This window comes from Polyodon spathula, chromosome 2, assembly GCF_017654505.1.
Source record: "Polyodon spathula isolate WHYD16114869_AA chromosome 2, ASM1765450v1, whole genome shotgun sequence".
In the NCBI taxonomy this organism is placed as follows: domain Eukaryota; kingdom Metazoa; phylum Chordata; class Actinopteri; order Acipenseriformes; family Polyodontidae; genus Polyodon; species Polyodon spathula.
Window position 1 is genome coordinate 105,263,918 of NC_054535.1, and position 20,641 is coordinate 105,284,558.

The window sequence follows — 20,641 nt, forward strand, 5'->3', positions numbered from 1 at the left end:
AATATTTTTTTAATATCCATATTGAGTAGGGATTTTAGACTTCTAGGTTACGTATTTGCGTTAAAAATATTTCGGTTTAAAATCACATTCAATTGTATTTTATGTGGCACCAATATTAGTGTCAATATTACAATTGTTTACGTGCCATTTGAATGTGTTGTACAATTGATTTAAATATGAAAGACAAGCAGAACGCCTCCAGACAGAGACAGTTCTTTGTAGAATGTGGAAATCCTGTTTGTGCAGTGGGATGCAGTTTTGTGGTATGTAGTAACAGAGGCTTGTTTTTTCTTTGTTCTTTTCCAGAGTGCTGCGGCAGCTCCCAGTCCAGTGCTAGGAAACATTCCCCCCGGAGATGGCATGCCAGTGGGGCCTGTACCGCCGGGATTCTTCCAGGTACAGTACAGCTAGAAAAAATACTCGTGAGTCCAGCAGCCTGCCTGCCTGCCTGCCTGCCTGCTTCTCCCAGGAGAGCACACATCAGGGGCATTTGCAGTGTAGCACAGGGTGCTGCACAAAGTCAGAAAGCTTTTTTTTTTCTTTGTGTTCTATGTCGGCTGCCACTTGAGCTACCTAGTCTTGCTGCAAAACACCCAAAACCGCAACACCACCAATAACAGTAAACTAAATAATGTCATGGCAGTCATTTAAATATTTTATCATATAAATGCTTACAGAAAGAACATATTTTCAAAGCATTTTTTTTTTTCAGTACTCTTTAATAAAAAGTCAAAGGGAAGGTTAAAAAACAAAAAAAACAACCTTTTAAAAAATAAGAGTTATTTAAGAATGTAGTAAACGCTTAGAGAATATGGCCATATTCTTAAATCTGTGTATTTTTAACAAACTGGCTGTGTTTCTTACAGCAGGCAATGATATGTATAATACAGATGCTGAGATCTGTTTGAACAGTTAGCAGCTATCTTGAGCATGCTGTGTCTCTATGCTTGTAAAGCAACACTGCACACCCTGCATGTAGCAGTAATTACAATTTTGACATGCTTATATATTGGGGGTCAAGTTAACTGTTCCCTGTGCAGCTTTACTGCCTAAAACAGGAGTGGGTTGACAATAGCTCTTGAAGACTTCCATATATGCGATAATTAGTGTCTTTCAAATTTGGTATTAAATCACCAAAAACATCAGGTTTTTCAGTGTTTTATAACCCTGTGGTTTATAAACGAAATGCACTGGTGCACAATATAAATTCCTGCTCAAGAAGGAAGCATGCATTCCTTCAGTATTACTTCATGGTTGGGTGGGGCATTTCTGAACACACAATCTTTATCAGAAAGTGCATGGATATTATTAATTTAAGGATTACAAAACAAATACATATGTTTTCTTTTTTTTACCCTGAGAAGTTTTATTAGCACATTTTACCCTCTTAATATTTATGTAACGGCCTTATAACAGTTTGCAAAATTTTAATCCTAACAGCTGGAACCATGGATTAAAAATGATGCTTCATTTATTGAGACTTAGAAGTCCTTTCTTCTGGATGTGAATTGAGCTTGTGTAATTTACTTGCGTTTGTTAGCCTTCTCTTCAGCTGAAGAGGCACAGGATTTAGCGACAGGCAAATACATACATTTTAAGGCTGTCAGTTAAGCCTCCAAATAGCCGTCGATTAATTGGGCACACAAAATGTAATCATTCGACTAAATATCGATGACTGTACCTCCCACATACATTTTTGCTCCATTATTCTCCCTGAGACATGATTTATTTTAATATCATTGCTGTTCAGTAAAAGCTTATGCACAACAATTGAATGCAAGGGGTAATTTTGCCTTGGTAGCATTAGGAGAACGAAAAAAATAAAAACAACATTCGCAACAAGCCTAAGGCAAGTTTAACATTCTACAGGAGTGTTAATAAAATATTTATTCCAAACAGAATACAGTACTTTGGAAAGCAGTCTATATAATCTATAATCTAGACACAAGTTTTATGAAAAATGTATTTTTTTATTCAGTGACAGCTGCAGCATCACGCATTACATCTTGTTAATACTGTATCACCTAACCTTCACTATCTGTGAAACACACAACAATAATAATAATAACTAGAGCTGCCAGGCAGTTTTACGGCTCCCAAGCCCCAGTATCAGTACCCATCTAACCGTGTTTAGTTCTCAATGTGCCAAGTTTAAAATCAGCAACTTCAACACTTACACAGAAGAAGATTTTGAAAGTATTTTTTTTTTTTTTTTTCAAAAATGCGTCAGGCGGCAATCTTGTTTAACGCACAAATGCCATTTTTAAAAATGTAAGTTTTACCGACAGAGACACAATGGTTTTCAAGTTTGGAGTTAATCAGTTGAACTGTTTTTAAACTGAAGCAGTTTTAAATATAAGAAGAAAATGTAGGAGTGGCAGCCATATTGTTTCACGAAACATAACCATTTTAACATATTTGTATTACGCTGTCTACGAAACGATGCCTACCATGTTTGGAGTCTGTTGGTTGGACGGTTTTCAAATAAAAGCAGTCTGCTGTTAAGGGCGCGTTTCGGTGAAATTTGCAGCAGACATTTTACTATTGAATTGTATCATAGCAGCTTCTGCTTTGCAAGCAGGCTTGTATGCTGATAATAGCTGCCAAGTCTCAGATCAATCACTTCACCGGTGCCAAAGAAGAACATTTTGGGAGGTTTCAAGAAGAAATGCGTCACACGGCAATTTCGGTTTAACACCAGTTTCTTAAAAATACTGTATTGCTACGTCAAGGATGATGCTTGTGAAGTTTCGAGTTAGTCCAGTAAACCGTTTGTCAACTGAGGCAGTTTGAAATTTCAGACGTAAACATAACCTGGCGGCCATCTTGTTTTATAAAACATAACCATGTTGACATATTTGTATTCCATTGTTACTGGGACAATAACTACCATGTTTGGAGTTTGTTGGTGAAATGGTTTTCAAATGGCAGCAGTTTGCTGTTTAGGCCGTGTTTCGATAAGATTTGTTCCAGCCATTTTTACATTACAATTTATCACAGAAAGTTGTGCTTCGCAAACTTGATACGAGTTTGGATGCTGATGATATATGCCAAGTGTCAGATCAATGGCTTCACCGGTTCCAAGAAGATGATTTCAGAAGGTCAAGCTGATCAATTTCGCTATAGGTAAAGCTGATCAATACTCCAAAATTGTTTTATTTATTTTTTTATTTATTTTTTTTTTAAACTTTCTTGTTAAATACACATTATGTAACCGTTGATTTTAAAACTCCAAAGCAGCGCAAATTATATACAGTCAGTTTTCTTCAATGTGCACAATTCATTTACAGGCCGTTTGCCAGGGGTACAAGCCTGTCGTCCTGCTCTGGATTCAAGGATATATATATAAAAATTATCAATTGCAGTTATTTATTGATTAAGAGCATGTATTTATCCAGGTCTTACCTTTGAACCTGTTTACATTTGCTATTACTTATTGAATTGGCAAAGTGTTCTTCGTACAAACAAAATTGTAGTGCTGTGGTGAATATTTGAATAAGCACTGCTGCAAAAATTACCATGTTCACATCCGTTCAATAACAGAATTTATAAATGACTGTTTTTACTGTAACATGCTACGCATTATACTGTTGACTTATAGTTAGTTCATCATTAAAGTTTAAATACAAATTTTGAATGAATAGTGAACTGTACCAAGTTTGTGCAACACGTAGCAGCTGCTTAATTAAACACATCTTGTATCTGAGAATATTCATTGTGTAAAACATAAATTTATTTTTTATCAACGAGAGAACCCAGTACCCTCCATTCACGTGCTGTTGCACATACCTGGTATTTTGAAATAGCCTGCAATAAAGCTCACTAGCATTCTTTCCTGTGCAATTGTTTTCTGCCAGTAGAGACTGTTTTTAAGCTTGCTATAAAATAAAACCTATGGAAAACATATTTACATTTTTGGCTCTCCCATAAACATTGCATCTGCGTTTTGAATAAAACAAAGCCAATGTGTTTTTACCAGGCAGTCAAGCACGTAAGATCATTGAGTTCATACTTCAGTCACCTGGGACACACCGTGGAGGCTTTGACTCTTATAACACTAGCAGGGTATAAAATACAGCAAAAAAAAAAAAAAAAAAAAAACAGTTAATAAACTGGACTTTGTAAAAAAAATAAAAATAAAAAACATGTGGCTGGTTATTTTTCCGTTATCAAAGAGAATTCTAGGGATTCCATTCTGCCATTGTGTTCTACATCATTTCGGAGCCCAGGCAGCTTCTTTGTTAACCCTTTCCTGTTTGAAGCCGATGTAAGAAGGAGGGACTGTCCCTCTCGATTGAGCTACTGTGTGCCACAAGCACATTTCCCAGGTTGCTTTGTGAGGTTCTATGAAGTTGTAAATTGCAATTTGAAGTGATTTCTCTCTCAAATGAAGGTAGTCACTACATGGGGTAATACGTGAATTACTCTCTGGTGGTTTTAACCGTGGTCTGACCATGAAAATAGATGTCTTCTGAAGTATTAGATGAATTAATGGCTTAAGAGTACATAGTATTCTTAGATGTGAAATATTATTATAGTTCTTCTGTGTAAAAGGATCTTTTTTTTTTTTACTGGAAAATGTTATGATTCTTATTTACTTGAGTCGCATTAAAACTGTGTTATTTGGTTTTAATTCTTTGATGATTGCTTTCTAACCAACTGTGTTGTTTGTGTGTTTTTAACTGTTCTTTAATTTTATCGTGCCTGACTAAAAAAGTAAAACTAGAACAGTTAAGAAAACCAGAATAATTAGGGACTTCTGTTGAGTGTGATAATGGGGTGATATTGCCCTCTAGTGGTAGTAATGTTTTTTAAGCCAGGGTCGCATATTAAGGGAGGTCTGTAGTGGCTGTACTCTTACAGTAGCAAGCTTGTGGTAGTCTGTAGTACACTGGAATGTGTTCTGTTTCCCAGTACACCTTGCAGTTATCTTCTAAGCAACCCAGATCCTTGATGATCTAGCCCAGTAACTCTCCCTCATCATTGATTGTGGCAGTGGTTATCCCAGCACTGTAATTCCAGTCCCCCTTGTCTGACGATTGTACATTCAGTTTACTGCTGACCCTTTCAGCCCCTTATGGGCACTTGGGAAGATTTCGCTGTCGTCAGTGCAATGTAGTCCCTTAAGGAGGCTGGTTCCAAGTATGAAAACTTATTCTGCTTCTGCATCACCGGACCATTCTAATGCAGTTATCTTAAATACGATATGGTTAACTTGGATTTATAAATGTAACAGCAGTTGTGATATACCTGGTTCATCCCCATGGATTATTAAGAAAAAAAAGATAGTATTCCTTACACTGGTGCCGAATAGCATGCAGGCTCTTTGGTGGATCTAGCCTGTGATGCTCCTGTGTATGACAGGCAGCTAGAGCTGAAGACCAACTTCTGAGCTCAGGCTGAAGCACAGACCAAGCACATTAATTGCAATAGAAACCATTAAGGATGAGTGGTAGCATCATCAAGGGGATAGAAAAAGAAAAGGCAATGAAAATGTCATTCAAAGCATGGGGGGTGGCCTGTTTAAGAACTGAAAGCTAGTTTGGCTTTACAGTAATGGTCACATGCTCTTTTATGTGATCAGTGGGAGTGTATGTAAAGGTGAACTGTGGGGTGTTCGGCATGATTGACCACATTTTTTGTTTTAATGTATTGGTCGTTAACCAAAAGCTACCTCTTGAGCTTAGCTTGCAGTTCATCAGTGTGTTACAGACAAGCATAACTGCAAGTTCAGATGCTCTTGCAAATCTGCCACTGTTGTTGCTCGTGCACTTTGACCTTCTGATCTTATACAGCTGCCATCATATGTTTGATGAGGTTTTGAGCTGTTGGTTTCATATTCGGTACTGAACTGTATTCTATGATTCTCTTGGTAAGATTGATAAGTCCTTTGAATGGCATGTGTTGACAGTGTAGTAGTGTATATTAAAGTGAAAACAGCAGTGCATGTTTGTGCTTAGCGTGGCATTGTAATGAAATTAGCCATGTGCTTTTCTGAATGCACATGCGTTTCTTCTGCACCTAGCTTGTTTATTACTGGACATGTGTATCGTGTACTGGTGACTGCTATACTGAAATACTGTTTGATCCCCAATGATTAGAGCATGCTTTTTTTGCTTTCAATTTACTGCTGGTGGTTTAGTGAGACACATGAAACAAAAACACATGAATGTGGCAACCTTAATCAGTAGTAATTTTTTTTTTGTTGTATCAATATAATATAAATAACACTAATAAAAAGGGTGGAAATTCCTATTAGTTAAATAAATGTAGTGTTAACTGAAGTTGTATTGTAGACAATGGCAATGTCAAAGTTCACACAATTGGTAGAGCATTGGTTAAGTTACAGTCCATACTGCAGCGTGCTCTGGTTAAGATATAAATGATGCAAGCAAGTGTAGTCTTGCTTATACACTGGTGACCCTGTATTCAGGTCAGTACGGTAATCCTGTGACTCAGCGTGTTCCCAGGGCAGCTGGCAGTGCCCACTCAGTGCAGATTAACCTCTTTAATGGCAGCCAGCAACACTCACTAGCTAATTCTCTTGTTTATTGCTGATGTTCGCTTCTTACTGTTGCAAGGAATGCAAACCGGTGCAGCTCTGTCTCTTCTGTCTTCTCTGCAGATTACAAGTGCTCTACCACTGTGCTACAGCAACAAATTAAAAGAAGCAACAACAAAAAAAGGGTGCTTTTTCAATATCATTGAAGTGAATCTGAAAACCAGTACCGCAGTCCTTTTATTTCTCTAGTGGGCTTTTCTAAATTATATTTACGTACATATTTAACTTTTTCCAAAATGTGGCACAATATGAGTCTCCCTTTTCCTGGCAGGCTTATCATACGGCATTCATTGACACTTGTTGTAATTACTCTTTGCAGCGATTCGGAGTAGTTTTGGGTTCTGCTGCTCCGATACGAAGTTATCATTTCCCTCTAATGCTGCCTTTGCCTGGCTTTGAACTAGCTTGGAGACAATGTAGCCTGTATCCAGAGCTCCACAGAGTCCCCACTTCAGACACCCCTCAGCTTCCAGTCCACAGGCGTTAGTACTCGAGGTGAAGAGCGTACCAGATCAAGGCTTGTCAGTGGAGATATTCCTGTATGCCTGCAGTGTTCTGCTGATTTTACTGTACACTACTATGCTGTTTCTACAGTATATATGGTTAAATCCAAGCATTTTTGACCAGGTTGGATCTGGACTTCCTCTGGAATTAATAGCTTGAGTCTAGGCTCTTCAGGACTTGGATTTGGGTTTGAAATTGTCAGACCTGAGAGCATCTTCAAGCCACGGTGGCTGATTCATTTGGTGGTCAGTTGCTCGGAGCTGTGGTCTTATCAGAATCCCATTGGAAGATGAAAGCTCATACCACCAACCAATACAATAGCACTTGTTTGCATTTAAGAGGAGCAAAGCAAGGGAGTGTGGTGCTATACATACTGACCGCGAGAACTGAAGAGTGGCATTCTCACTTCTTACTGTACTATATTCGGGGGAAAATGTATTTTTAAACACACATCACATTGTATGTTTTTTTGTATTTTTAACCACATCATGGAGGCATCAACATATGTATTTACTTACTGATGGAAAGATCGCTTTGTTTTGTTTGGGGGAGACTGGGGCCTAGCATCCCTAGTTATTACATCTAAATGTGAGCTCTTCAGGATTAATACTAACAGTACTAACTAAAGATTCTAAAAACGCCAGTTTGTTGGCAATGTATTATTAGTAGGTCCCACAAGATGAGGCTCAACTGTGTTGCCAAACGTGGGCACAATCACACTTTGGGACGTATTCACACTTTACATATTTGACATTTCTGTGTTGTAATTTGTGAATTTCCTTTTCTCCGTAGGGACCTCCCGGTTCACAGCCTTCACCACATGCACAGCCTCCACCTCACAGCAATCCCATGATGGGGCCTCACAGTCAGGTAATAATCCTGGACTACCACTCCTAGACAAGCCGCACAGCCCTAGACTAGACGCACACTAGAACAGGGACTGGGACTAGAACAGAACAGCACATCATTGTAACATGCAGTATAGAGCCTTTCGTTAAGAAATAAATACTCAAAGTTGTGTCATATGTCTTTTAACATTAATTGAAAACAATTTGTCAAACAAAACAGAAAAAAAGCAAACTTTTGCGATTGATTCATCAGACTATAAGACTACAACAATGAAGATGCCTCAGCAAGTTTTTCAATTAGATTTTTCATCCATTTGTAAACTACTTTTGCGTGAAAGTGACACCTTTAATCCAATACAGTATGTGTGTTTGAAACCACAATACCTGCATTGTAAGCGTTGTATCCACTGTGCCTTACCTGCATCCTGGTCTCCCTTCTTTGTTGTGTGATGATGCCTCAAAGCATGCAGCTGAGGGAGGGAGGGAGGGAGGGAGGGAGGGGGGCCTCCTCAGACAAAACATGCAGTCATGTTAACAAGATTCCCATTGTTACATTTTTTTTCTGTCTTGATTTACATAGACATAAATGGAAAAAGGTAAATGGCGCATAAAAACGGTCCATAAATCATTATGCTACCCCACAGCTGAATACTATGCTGACATTGACCTATGAGCCAAGATTTTCTTGCATTACAATTGCATTCGTAGTGTACAAGTGCTGAATAACACACAGGGGTCAGTCTTCATTTCCGACAGCCCCTGATGTCAAGTGGGTTGTTGTTGCACTGCAAATTATAATGTATTCATATGCATTATCATGAGCTTTGCGTTGGCAGTAGGATGTTGTTGTATTCTGTACTGTGGCTGTGTTATAGCTGTGTGAAGTTGCACCGAGTTTGCAATTTTGGGATCAGCCAATCGGTGTCTAATCTGTCTTTTTGTTCTTATGCGTAAGTGATGAATTCCAGTGGTGTTCAGAAGTCGGAAACGTTGCTGCCTCTTCATCAAATATTCACCTGTCCAGCTACCTGTCTTGCCCAGGCCGGCGGTCAGTGCACTACAGGACTGGCAGCTCTCTTCTTAACTGGGTTTTTTTTTTTTGTTTGTCTTTCTTATTTTGACAGCCGTTCATGTCACCTCGTTACCCTGGAGGTCCGCGGCCACCCCTCAGAATACCGAATCAGGTACTGTATCCATCGTCTTCCAGCATCAGACACCTTCATCTTGGGATTTATTTATATGCAACACTAAACATTGGGAAATAGTGGGAAAACTGAGTTTGGGGGAGGGATGAGGTAGATCAAAAGTGCATTTAGAAAAGACTCATAGATTCTACAGACCTTTCATTCATTAACTGCTGTGAGAAATACCAGGAACAGTGCGTCATGATGACCGTTTTTCTTCTTTTTCTTTGATATCATTAAGTGGATAAACACTCCATCAGTCTCTCACAAGCCTTTCTGTTCTCCCTAGTCACTGAGCAAACGCTGTCCAGTGCTGGGTCACATTCTGCTTTCTGCAAAACACAAAACATTGACATTTGCCACATGCTGTGTGAGTTCATGTTCCTGGTATGACTTATTTTGATATATGATACTAATAGAAAGTTATCGTGGTGGATAATTAAGGGTTTATGGCATTGCTGTGGCATGTTACAGAGTAATAATGGAACTCCCAAATCTAGTATTGAGTTTCATTATGACTGAGCTGTGCCATTATCATTATTGTTGAAATGATTTATTTCTTTATTTTCCTCGGTTTGCCTATAATAGTCATTGTAGTGCACTGACATGGTTCCCTTTTTGAGAGTTTCGTCAGTAAGCAGTGGTTTTAGAACAGGTGTTTTTAATTGTTGTCATCTTTCCGTCGTGCTTTTTTTGCTGTTCAGTAACACCAGCACATCTCACCCCCCAGAGTGGGAGAGCCATTCCCTGTTGCTGTCTAATGTATTTTATAGCATATTAGACAGCGTTGCATTATTTGGATCGTAGCTTCATGATGTGTGTTTACTATAAAATGGCCCGGACAAACCAAGAGGTGTAAGTGACTCGCCGAAACGGATTCCAGTCCAAGACCATGTGTTTATTTTCTGTATACAAGCACATGGATCTGGATCTCAGTAGGCTGGTGACATTGCTGTTGTTCTGGTAGTGTTATTGTATATGTTACAAGACATTTTAGAAGCCCAGGAACACATCTGAATGCTTGTGGTTGTACGAGATCGCCTAGCGGAGGTGTGGGTTTTGTCGCACAACACTGTTGTTGCTTACTTCTACCAATGGGATCAAATAACTTGTGTTTGTTCAATATTCAGGCATTAGGGGGAGTCCCAGGAAACCAGCCATTACTACCAAGTGGGATGGACCCGACACGGCTGCAAGGTTAGTGTGTGTTATTTTTTGAAAGGATCTTTTTTGAAAGACTTGGCAAATAAGAAATGAACTGTGCGCAGAGTAACTGCTAGGGTTTGGGCACGGCACAGCCTAGGTAAGGGATATGCATAGCTGGCAGGTGTTCTGTACACTAATGGATTCATCAATAATGCATCTTAGTCTTGTTTCGTGATCTTAGGTGAACAAATAATGGGATGCTGTGGTGAAAGAAGTCCCTTGACTGGGGACAGATACATCCTCTGGGTCAGGCTGACACTCTGAGGCGCCTTACGTGCAGGGCTTATAATCATGACCCTTTTTATTTGATATATCGTTTACATGTAACTGATTTGCAAGTCTGAGGATTTATCTGGACTGACTGTGCTCTGTATGGTAACACGTGTTTAAGTGGCTGAGTAAAGCTAGTAAAGTATGTCAACCCTTTGTGCTGCTATATTAAACAGACAACCTCCGGTTACTCAAAAACAAATTCATTCTAGTCGTGGGGTTTTCTTGGTACTGTCTGTATAAGTCAGTATTTACAGGTTCCGGGTGAAAATGACCTGCAGCTTTTATAAAATCTGAGAATGAAAAGCCTTGGTTGTAATGAATCTGATAAGCAGCTAGTCAGAATCTGAGAATGAAAAGCCTCGGTTGTAATGAATCTGATAAGCAGCTAGTCAAAATCTGAGCATGAAAAGCCTTGGTTGTAATGAATCTGATAAGCAGCTAGTCAAAATCTGAGAATGAAAAGCCTTGGTTGTAATGAATCTGATAAGCAGCTAGTCAAAATCTGAGCATGAAAAGCCTTGGTTGTAATGAATCTGATAAGCAGCTAGTCAAAATCTGAGCATGAAAAGCCTTGGTTGTAATGAATCTGATAAGCAGCTAGTCAAAATCTGAGCATGAAAAGCCTTGGTTGTAATGAATCTGATAAGCAGCTAGTCAAAATCTGAGCATGAAAAGCCTTGGTTGTAATGAATCTGATAAGCAGCTAGTCAAAATCTGAGCATGAAAAGCCTTGGTTGTAATGAATCTGATAAGCAGCTAGTCAAAATCTGAGCATGAAAAGCCTTGGTTGTAATGAATCTGATAAGCAGCTAGTCAAAATCTGAGCATGAAAAGCCTTGGTTGTAATGAATCTGATAAGCAGCTAGTCAAAATCTGAGAATGAAAAGCCTTGGTTATAATGAATCTGATAAGCGGCTAGTCAAAAGCCTACTGCTATGGTATTATGCCTGCCAAGGTTGTAAACATTTAAATGGTAAATAAAATCCTAATTGTCCTAGTATTTCACAGTGTTGAACCAAAATGGTGCTGTTTTTTATAGGCATCTTGAGTTGATTTTCACCTTGTTTTCAAGTGCAATCATTGAGCATTGTAAACCACTCCAATTCAGTACTGGTAGTGAGAATCAGTGTCACATTTAAAGGTGACTATCAAGTCTACTTTTTCAATAAAATATAAGTTTAAACAATAAAGGTTTAGACCTCAAATACATATCACATGTGCATCGTAACACCATTCATGCCATTTGAAAGCTTGTTAAATTGTTTTACTCAGGGCATCCAAGCATGGGCGGGCCAATGCAACGAATGACTCCGCCTCGGGGGATGGTCCCGCTAGGACCACAGGTATGTGAGCAACAGCTGAAGGCTTTTTGCAGTAAAATAATTCCATAACTTCAGCTCAGCAGCACTGATTGATAACAGCAAAGTGCCTATCAGTTATTACATCCAGTATTTTTGTTATTTCCAACCAACATTGTTGGAAACATTCGATACAGTATGTATAAGTGTAAATGTAAGGTGCACTCAAGCTATTACCGTCCCCAAGGGATGGTGTAAACCAGTACTTATTCGTTGGCTTCTTTTAAGTCAGTCCTTTTATAGCGCGATTGCCAGAACGGACTGGAATCAGTTCAAGGAAACCTGTGATTTCCCCTCGTCCTGCCAGCTCTCATTTGTTTTTGTGAACTAGTATGTTGTAATTGCTAAGATTTGGTGATCAGTAGAAAATCTGTTTCCAATACATCCAGTTTGAAATTCCCTTTTTGAAAAATTGGAAAAATAGAATTGACCCCAACCCTGACCTCAATCCCCTTGGACATTTAACTGCTATTTGCATTTGAACAAAAAGGAAAAACACTTCAAAAAACAGTCTTGTTTTCTGGAAATGGCCAAAACGAGCAGTCCCCAAACAGCGTCATTATCTGTGTTCAACAAAAGCAGGATAGAGGTCATCTGGCCTTGAATGTCTCCTCACTGCTGCAACCCACATGCAGCCTACAGAGGACCACAGTCCAAACTCAGGCATTTACAAGAGCAGGTCCAGTAGGTTCACTTCCCAGATGCCGGGAAGCTCAATAATACTACACACTGCAGTGGAAACCTTTTGAGAAAGAACTGTAACCTGTGCAGTTGAATTGTCCGGTTTACAACAACTTTTGACCAGTGCCACCTCAAACCATGTGGAATATTTGGGAAATACAGCTTTTGAAACAATTAAGAGATATTCAGAGATGGGTACTTGAGGCATGTGCATACAGACACTCTGGACTAACTCATTTCTAGTACACATAATAGATGCCAGACAATGGTGGTCACACCCCATAGAGATATACAGCATAGAGGGTTGTCAGTTGGGATCCTTTCCCAGCACAGACTGCAGTGTCTGATATTTGCAGATTCCCAGTACTTCACATCCCACATTATACCTGTTTTGCATCAAAATGACTTTACACTGTAGTAGAGGGGCATTATCTCAGTATAGGATTTGGGATTTTATAGCACTTAATGTACACCTCTCTGAATATCCTATGATTGTTTGGAGCAGTGTGGTTTAGTTTGGTGCATAACCCATTGTGTGTTGAGGTTAACTGCGCCCCTACGGTACCTGCTGTGAACTGGCCTCTTCAATGGGAAGTGGTTGAATCCCAGGCTAGATGCGTCACGCTCTGCTCTGCCTTCAGCATTACGTGGTTATGCAATCCTACTGCCGTTTACATTGCCCCTTTTATTTTTTACTTGCCATTTCCTAAGGGAATCATTAACCTGCTTTCCTTTCTTTCCCCTTCCTCTTTGGTTTTTGTTTTTATTTTTGTGGTTAGTCTGATCCTTGGTTATCATTGCAGAGCTATGGAGGTGCAATGAGGCCCCCTCTGAATGCTCTAGGTGGCCCTGGAATGCCTGGGATGAATATGTAAGTAAAAAGAAGAGCATTCTCTTTGAAGCAGCCAGTGCTATCGCAGTGACTGTACTGGAATAAACAACAATTAAAAATCCCCATTAGAGATCACAACTATGCATTTCCTCTGTATTAGCCCTTGTTCGTAATATTCACTGGTCCACTCGTATTCAAATTGTTCTATGAGTCTGTTACTTTACATTCATTTCTTCAAATGTTTTTCACAAAAGAAGGCTTTTATTTGTTATTTTACCTGTGATAGAGGCGTTTAAGTTAAGAGGATAGCTGGATGATGTTGGGGCTTGTTGTGTGTTTAACTCTAACCCCTGTTTGGTTGTGTTGATAAAAACTTGTACCCGCTTCTCATCAGTGTTTATGGAAAATGAATCACAGAGTTTTACACATACTGCAGTTAATATTAACTAAAATTACCCAATATCTCATATCTTTAGGCAGCTCAATGGGACATATAATCTAATGGGATGTTAAAATTGTTAAGGAAACTGTCCGGTACATTAAAAAATTCCAAGAAGGTGTTTCAACGTTGTGCAATGGACATTTTTACCCTATAAATATTCTTCATGCTAAGGCCTTAAAAAAAAATAAAATAAAACAGGCTTGGTAAAATGTGCTTTGAGGAGTCCTTATGCTATTCTGCTACTAGTGACTACATGTTGTATTTAATGCAAGATCACAAAGAGTAAGGTTATTTATTTATTTATTTATTTTAATGCAGTAGTTCTTACAAGGTTTAGTGCAGCACTGTTAGTGCTGTCACACCCTCAGGGACTGTAGAGTTTAGTTTCTCATAAGCCCAGATTGTTGGCTGGTGAGAAGCCAAACCTTGTTTGGTTGTTTGAATTAAACCCCCCATCTGTCGCTATATTGTGCAGGGGTCCAGGAGGCGGCAGAGCGTGGCCAAACCCTCCCAATGCCAACTCGGTAAGTACACTTCAAGGCGTTTCAAAGATTATCAACCCCAAAGTGTGAATTACACAGGAAAAAGCAACTGCCCATCCGCATTTTACAACATGTCAGTGTTATCAAGGGGCAAAACTGCAGTGTTTGCTTAATATACCTGCTAAGGTGTTCTATATATGTACAGTATATACATACTTGTCAGCAGATATATTATTGATTGAATGTGTTACTTATATTCTGTGCCTTTAATCTGAGCCCTGTCTGGAACAGCCCTCTAGTGCCTCCTTTCCACTGTACTACCGAGCCGTGCCGGGCCGGTACCGAGCCCTCGCGGAGCGGTTAAGAGGAGCCTGGGTTTTTCCCACTGCAGAGCCGAGCCGTGCTACTGACATCACACGCAGCGAAAGATAGTTCTTATTAATTACTCTTATTAATTAATACAGTTTGCCAAATGGTGTTCAGAAATTAAGAGACCAACGGTACAGCTGTATCTGGTATTGCTGTATTTTGTAAATATATTTAGGAATGTCTTTGTAATCCACTCAATTTACTGATTTATATTAACTTACTAAAATTCAGTTATTTCTTTTGATGGGGGGATAAAAGAAGGTTTTAAAATTGATACAAGTATACAAATATCTTTGTTTAGGTGCTTATAAAACAGAAGCTGTGCAAGCGCAATGAGAGTCGTAGTTGTATGTGTGGTACAGCTGTGTTTTGTGTGTGTGGTACAGCTGTGTTTTGTGTGTGTGGTACAGCTGTGTTTTGTGTTTGTGGTACAGCTGTGTTTTGTGTGTGTGGTACAGCTGTGTTTTGTGTGTGTGGTACAGCTGTGTTTTGTGTGTGTGGTACAGCTGTGTTTTGTGTTTGTGGTACAGCTGTGTTTTGTGTGTGTGGTACAGCTGTGTCTTGTGTGTGTGGTACCGCTGTGTTTTGTTTGTGTGGTACCGCTGTGTTTTGTTTGTGTGGTACAGCTGTGTTTTGTGTGTGTGGTACCGCTGTGTTTTGTGTGTGTGGTACCGCTGTGTTTTGTGTGTGTGGTACAGCTGTATAAATGTAAACATTAAAGGTAAAGAATGACAAATTTGGTTGAATTTTGTGTTTTTGAGTCTGTATCGTATCTGGGGTTTATGTCCATTTGCTTCAAATCATCAGAAATTGGTGCATAAACTTTCTCATTTCTGACAGACGACTTCAGATCTTCCTGAACACGTCTATATGCCCACAGAAAAACTAGAGCCTGCACCTCTCTGTACTTTTCTCTCATCACACTCGCTTCCCGGCACGTTTGTTGTTTGTCTTTGTGGAGTGTACTGACTGATGCAACATAATGACGAACACCCTTAACCCCGCCCCTGGCTCGGCCCGGCTCGCAGGCGAATTCAGATGTCTTGTGAGGCTGGAATTTCATGGTTTGGTTCTCGCTCGGCTCGGCAAATAGCCAGTGAAGAACCACCCGCAGCCATACGATCCCGAGCCCTCACGGGTCGGATGTGCCAGTGGAGAAGGGGTATAGGGCTACTGCTGTACCTGTAGCCACTAGACATAGTTATACTGCGGGTTAACCTAGGTCAAGCTGTACAACTGCAGTGTACTTCTTATGAATACAAGGTGCCACACACCAATAAAGCTCTACAGCAAGTTTGGTTTGGCAGTTCCATGTATTCCCATAGATTTCCAATAATGATGGCGTGGAATGCCGTTATTCCGAAGTTATGTGAAATCGATATAAGAGCTTAGTTAAGCAGCTTCCAAATCGCCCAGTGTCATTCTGAGCAAGGCAGTATTTTCTGCCACCTCATAAACATGTTAACCCTATACAAATCATCTATCAATGTATTCCCCTCTAGCACACTGACTGAATCGTAGATTGTGTTCTCCCGGGGCAATGCCCACATTGCCTTTCCTGGGAACTAACTCGTCATATTGCCTGTTTGCTTACAGTATACTTTTCTGTATTATGTATATAAAAGTAAAATAGAACAGCATGCGAGTTTGTCGTTGTATAGTGTGACCAGGTAGCATTTTTCTGTCTGTATTTTAATACATTTGAGTACAGTAAATATGTTATATATTTATATAGAGAGAACCGCTTATCCATTTGTTATGAAACCACATTTTGTGGTAATAATTCTTCTTGGCTTGTGAATAGCAGATCAATTGTTTGAAGCACCTCCATTATAAAAAGACCCCCTAGTATTGTTGTTATGAGGTCCCTAGTCTTTGTTCTAGGGCTTGGTTTCTGCTTGCTATTTTAGCCTGACTGTCACCGTTGCTGATGATCTCCTTTGCGTTTTGCATTAAAGACTCTGCCTGTATAAATATTTGATTAGAAAAAGAACTGTATTAATGATGGCTTGCACCCTGGCCAGAATGCTATTATGTCAGTTATAAGGCCATTTAGAGGATAGAAACATGCCAGAAGCCTCTTTGGAAGTTGCTGGTGTGTCAGTCAAGAACAGATGCTAACTGTTTAAGATCCTATTAACACCTTGAGTCAGGAGCAAGCACACTCTGAAACTAAAGCTACTATAGTCCAACCTGATTCAGATTAAAGGGTTGCTTTAATATCATCAAATTTTCCCTAACATTGGATTTCATACCTGTTAAATATCCCACCGTGTGTGTTGTCTAGGACTGTTTCTGCTGCAGTCATTGATTACCAGGCACACTAACCAGTCCCACTAATTATTCCATAGGGTTAGGAAACTAAAGACATTACAGCCTACAGCTCTGTGCTCTCTCTCCGTTTCTGTGCCCTTTGTTAAATCTGTATTTAATAACAAAATTTGATTTTACGTTTTGCTATAAATATTTAAATGTTAAGAGAGAAAAGTGATAGTGTCCGTCGATGATGGTTCTACCATGTGTTAGTTGACTGCGACGGAGGTTGTGTGTCGCTATTAGAAAACGATTTTTACCATTGTTTTCTTAAAAAAAAAAACACCTTAAAACCTAGATTTACCTTGAGCTTGTACTGATTCGTCAGGTACCTTTCCGCTGAGAAAAGACATTCTAGGAAATGGTTCAGAACATTTTTAAAACAAAAAACAAGGATGACATACATATTAAGAGAAAAGCAACAGGACATTACAGATATTCTCTTGTCTCCAGACTAGTGTCAGATAGAAGGTGAGAAGCTGTTGCTCTCACATTGTTTTGTGTACGTTTTGGTGAGGTTGGCTTTTTCACTGATGGTAGACATTAAATTGCCAAGCGTGTTTTTCCCCAGTGGTTTGTAGGTTTACCAAGTAGGTTGTGTGGCAGCATTTTTAAAAAGCTGGTATACACACAGATTGATTTTAAATTTGATTCACAGTTGGTGCTGAGATGTTCCAGTGGGCATCTACCGTCTATTTGAGCCAGCTAGAGCTGGGAGCTGATAGTCTGACAGTACTGAATTGTTTCCTAATGTACAAATGTGTCTGTGGCCAATGAAAACTTTTAGGACATTGATTATACTAGTGCATGTTATGGAATTCAAATAAATTAACAATATTGCTGTGTCTGGATTGTGTTTCGGTACATTTTCAATCTTTGACAACCGTACCTGTTCCAAAGCCAGAACAATAGGCTTGTGTTGGAGCCCCGATCTCGTCGGGCGTTGCAGTTACTCGGTAACTCCGGATTATTTGAAGAGAAAAGGAAGCCTCAGTGAAGTCTGCCATGCCAGGCTGTGGGGCTGCTGCTCCTCAGAACCTCGGGTTTGGGGTTGAGTGACAGACGCAGCTTGGGAAAATCCCTGGGAATGGTGATGTGTGTTCACTACATCCCAGCGGTTCATTACCTTGTCTGCTAAATGGAAGAAACAGGTAAAACATGTTGTTTTTTTTATTTTTTTTGTTTTTTTTCCCATATCTGGTACAATCTGTAACAGCCCTGTCAACCTGCCTTGGTAAAGCCACACTGGTTTTCAGTGGTCCCTGTTTATATTAGTTTTACCATTGAAATATGCCTTTCTTTATAGATGTTTTGAATGTAAAATAGTAGGAAGTAAACATTTAGCTCGGTATATATTTGTCTTTGTGTGTCCTACTTGCCAACTTGCTCAGCATTTGTCACTGAAACTCTTGATGGGAGATGCAGCTTTTAAATATAAAATAGGGATACTATTTGCACAATACATTTTTCACTATTATTGTTATTGTTGTTGTTGTTGTTGTTGTTGTTGTTATTAATAATGTTTGGTCAGTCACAGACAGTGGATAATATGCATCCTTTCTTCTGTTTCCAGATACCATACTCTTCAGCGTCTCCTGGGAATTATGTGGTAGGTGATGCCAGTAGTTCTCAGTCTAATGCATTGAAGCATTGATGCATTGAAGTGGAGAAATAGCTAGCCAGATGTTGCAGAGTGTCTTGTGTATTGGCTGAGAAGTGAACATCTGATTCATGTGTTTTTTTTTTGTTTTTTTTTTACTGTTTTGTTTGCCATTTCCAGTGCATATGTTGATGTTCATTTGTAAAACAGTAATCAGTCTGGTCCAAATTTCCTGGAGCGCTGCATTTTACTTCAGCATATGGTGCTGCAGCAAATTGTTATCAGGAACAAATAAGAAGAGACAGATGATTGCTGGGGACAGGCTAGTGCGTTATAAATATCGAAGTTACAAGCCAATAAAATCAGTTTGCAGGAATCAAAGGAATCAAATATAAAGGCTCTAACTCTATTAAGAAAGAAAACCAATAGCAAATATAATAGCAGCTGCAGATTCCATATAAAAGCGTATGTTTTAAAGTGTGGGCGGGGAGGCGGATCTTCATTGCTTCCAGAATTGTGCTACTGTTTCCTGTAGCGCTACACTCTCTGCAGCTGGGCTCCGAGGACTGTGAAGTAATGTCATCATGGGAGAAGGAAGGTGCCGGGTTGAATGCTTGTTCAGAGATAACCTGACACTCTCCCATCGTCATGGATTATTCTTTAAACTAACACAATAATAAATTAAATGAATAGAACTAAATACATTATATATGTTTCAAGGAAGTAACATGCAACCATAAACCCCATTTAACCATCCCTCTACCGATGAAAAGTCAGCTGAATTCATGAATCTGTGCAATTTAAAATTGTTAGTTAAAATTACAGTTCAAGTAAGCGTGATGGGGGGGGGGGTGGAGGGATAAAATATAAGCTACGTTTGTATTTCTTTTTTTAAGATGGTACAATTCAGTTTTTTTAAATAAATGACAACAAAAATTAAGAATTTCTTATTGGGAGAAAAAAACAGCTGCTGTCACTTCCTGTGGGCCTGTTTTAATATGTGAGACACACACAGGGCTATTCTCTAGGAAGCTTTTCACTCCTCATCCAAACCTAGGAAAGGAGCTGTAAAGAATATTACCAGGCACGTCCCCATTGGAACCTATTAGCAGCAGTTTAGACTTACAGTTTATTTTAAGAGTGCAGAGCTTGTACTCAGAATGTCAGTAACAGAGTATTCCAAACTTTTAAACCCTGACAGGTTCTATATAAACAGGTCGTGTATTTTAATATCCGCTTTCATCTGTTTTTTTATATTTAAATTGAATTACATATAATGTGTTCATCCTGTAAATTTTCAGTGGCTGTCGCTTGTCAAGTTGAGAGTGTACTTTCCCTTGAACTCATATGACACAGCAAAGAGTGAGTGAGAAATACACTCTTAACTTGATAAAAGGTAGCCACCAAACACACATGATCATACAATATATTTCTTACTGTATTTAGGATCTTTTTCTTAATACATGTGTGAGATCCTATCTTATCATTTTTTCATTTTCATTTCAAATAGCAGGACTAGAATAAGTGATAATAATATAATAATATAAATATATTACACTATCAGGGTATCAGAAAGCTGTTCTACTGAGCTTCTGTTTTCAATGTGTAATTCTTCCTTCGCTCTCTCTCTCTCTCTCTCTCTCTGTGTCCCTGCTTCACCCATTGCACATGAGATGTTTGTTGTTGTGTTTGGTCCCCATAACGACACTGTGTGCTGTCGGCTCCTGTACCTCACTGAATCCCTGTCCTGTTTCTCTTGCAGGGCCCGCCGGGCGGAGGAGGTCCCCCAGGGACACCCATCATGCCCAGCCCAGCAGGTACACACTTATTTTGGACTCAAGTTGTTTACAACCTATTTTAAGCATTATCTGTGATGCATTGTGAGAAATGGCACAATTGCCAAAGGTAGCCTGTGCGGCTAGCATACATCCTCTTTTTGAAAACTTTTTGGAGGAGCTACCCTTATGAAAGTTTACCACAGTAAATT

General features: G+C 39.3%; 1 protein-coding gene across 5 annotated transcripts in view; it reads left to right on the top strand.

Moving 5' to 3' along the window:
- Window positions 1-20,641, top strand: part of LOC121306323 (single-stranded DNA-binding protein 2) — a 119,704-nt gene that overhangs the window by 83,654 nt on the left and 15,409 nt on the right. For 3 of the 5 annotated variants that reach the window (XM_041238099.1, XM_041238073.1, XM_041238082.1), the window contains exons 5-13: window positions 307-396; window positions 7,859-7,936; window positions 9,039-9,098; window positions 10,229-10,295; window positions 11,850-11,920; window positions 13,420-13,487; window positions 14,366-14,414; window positions 18,628-18,663; window positions 20,417-20,471. In XM_041238099.1, coding sequence (XP_041094033.1) covers window positions 307-396; window positions 7,859-7,936; window positions 9,039-9,098; window positions 10,229-10,295; window positions 11,850-11,920; window positions 13,420-13,487; window positions 14,366-14,414; window positions 18,628-18,663; window positions 20,417-20,471 — 574 coding nt within the window. The remainder of the gene's footprint in view (window positions 1-306; window positions 397-7,858; window positions 7,937-9,038; window positions 9,099-10,228; window positions 10,296-11,849; window positions 11,921-13,419; window positions 13,488-14,365; window positions 14,415-18,627; window positions 18,664-20,416; window positions 20,472-20,641) is intronic. The other 2 variants (XM_041238091.1, XM_041238106.1) reach the window with 1 other exon arrangement.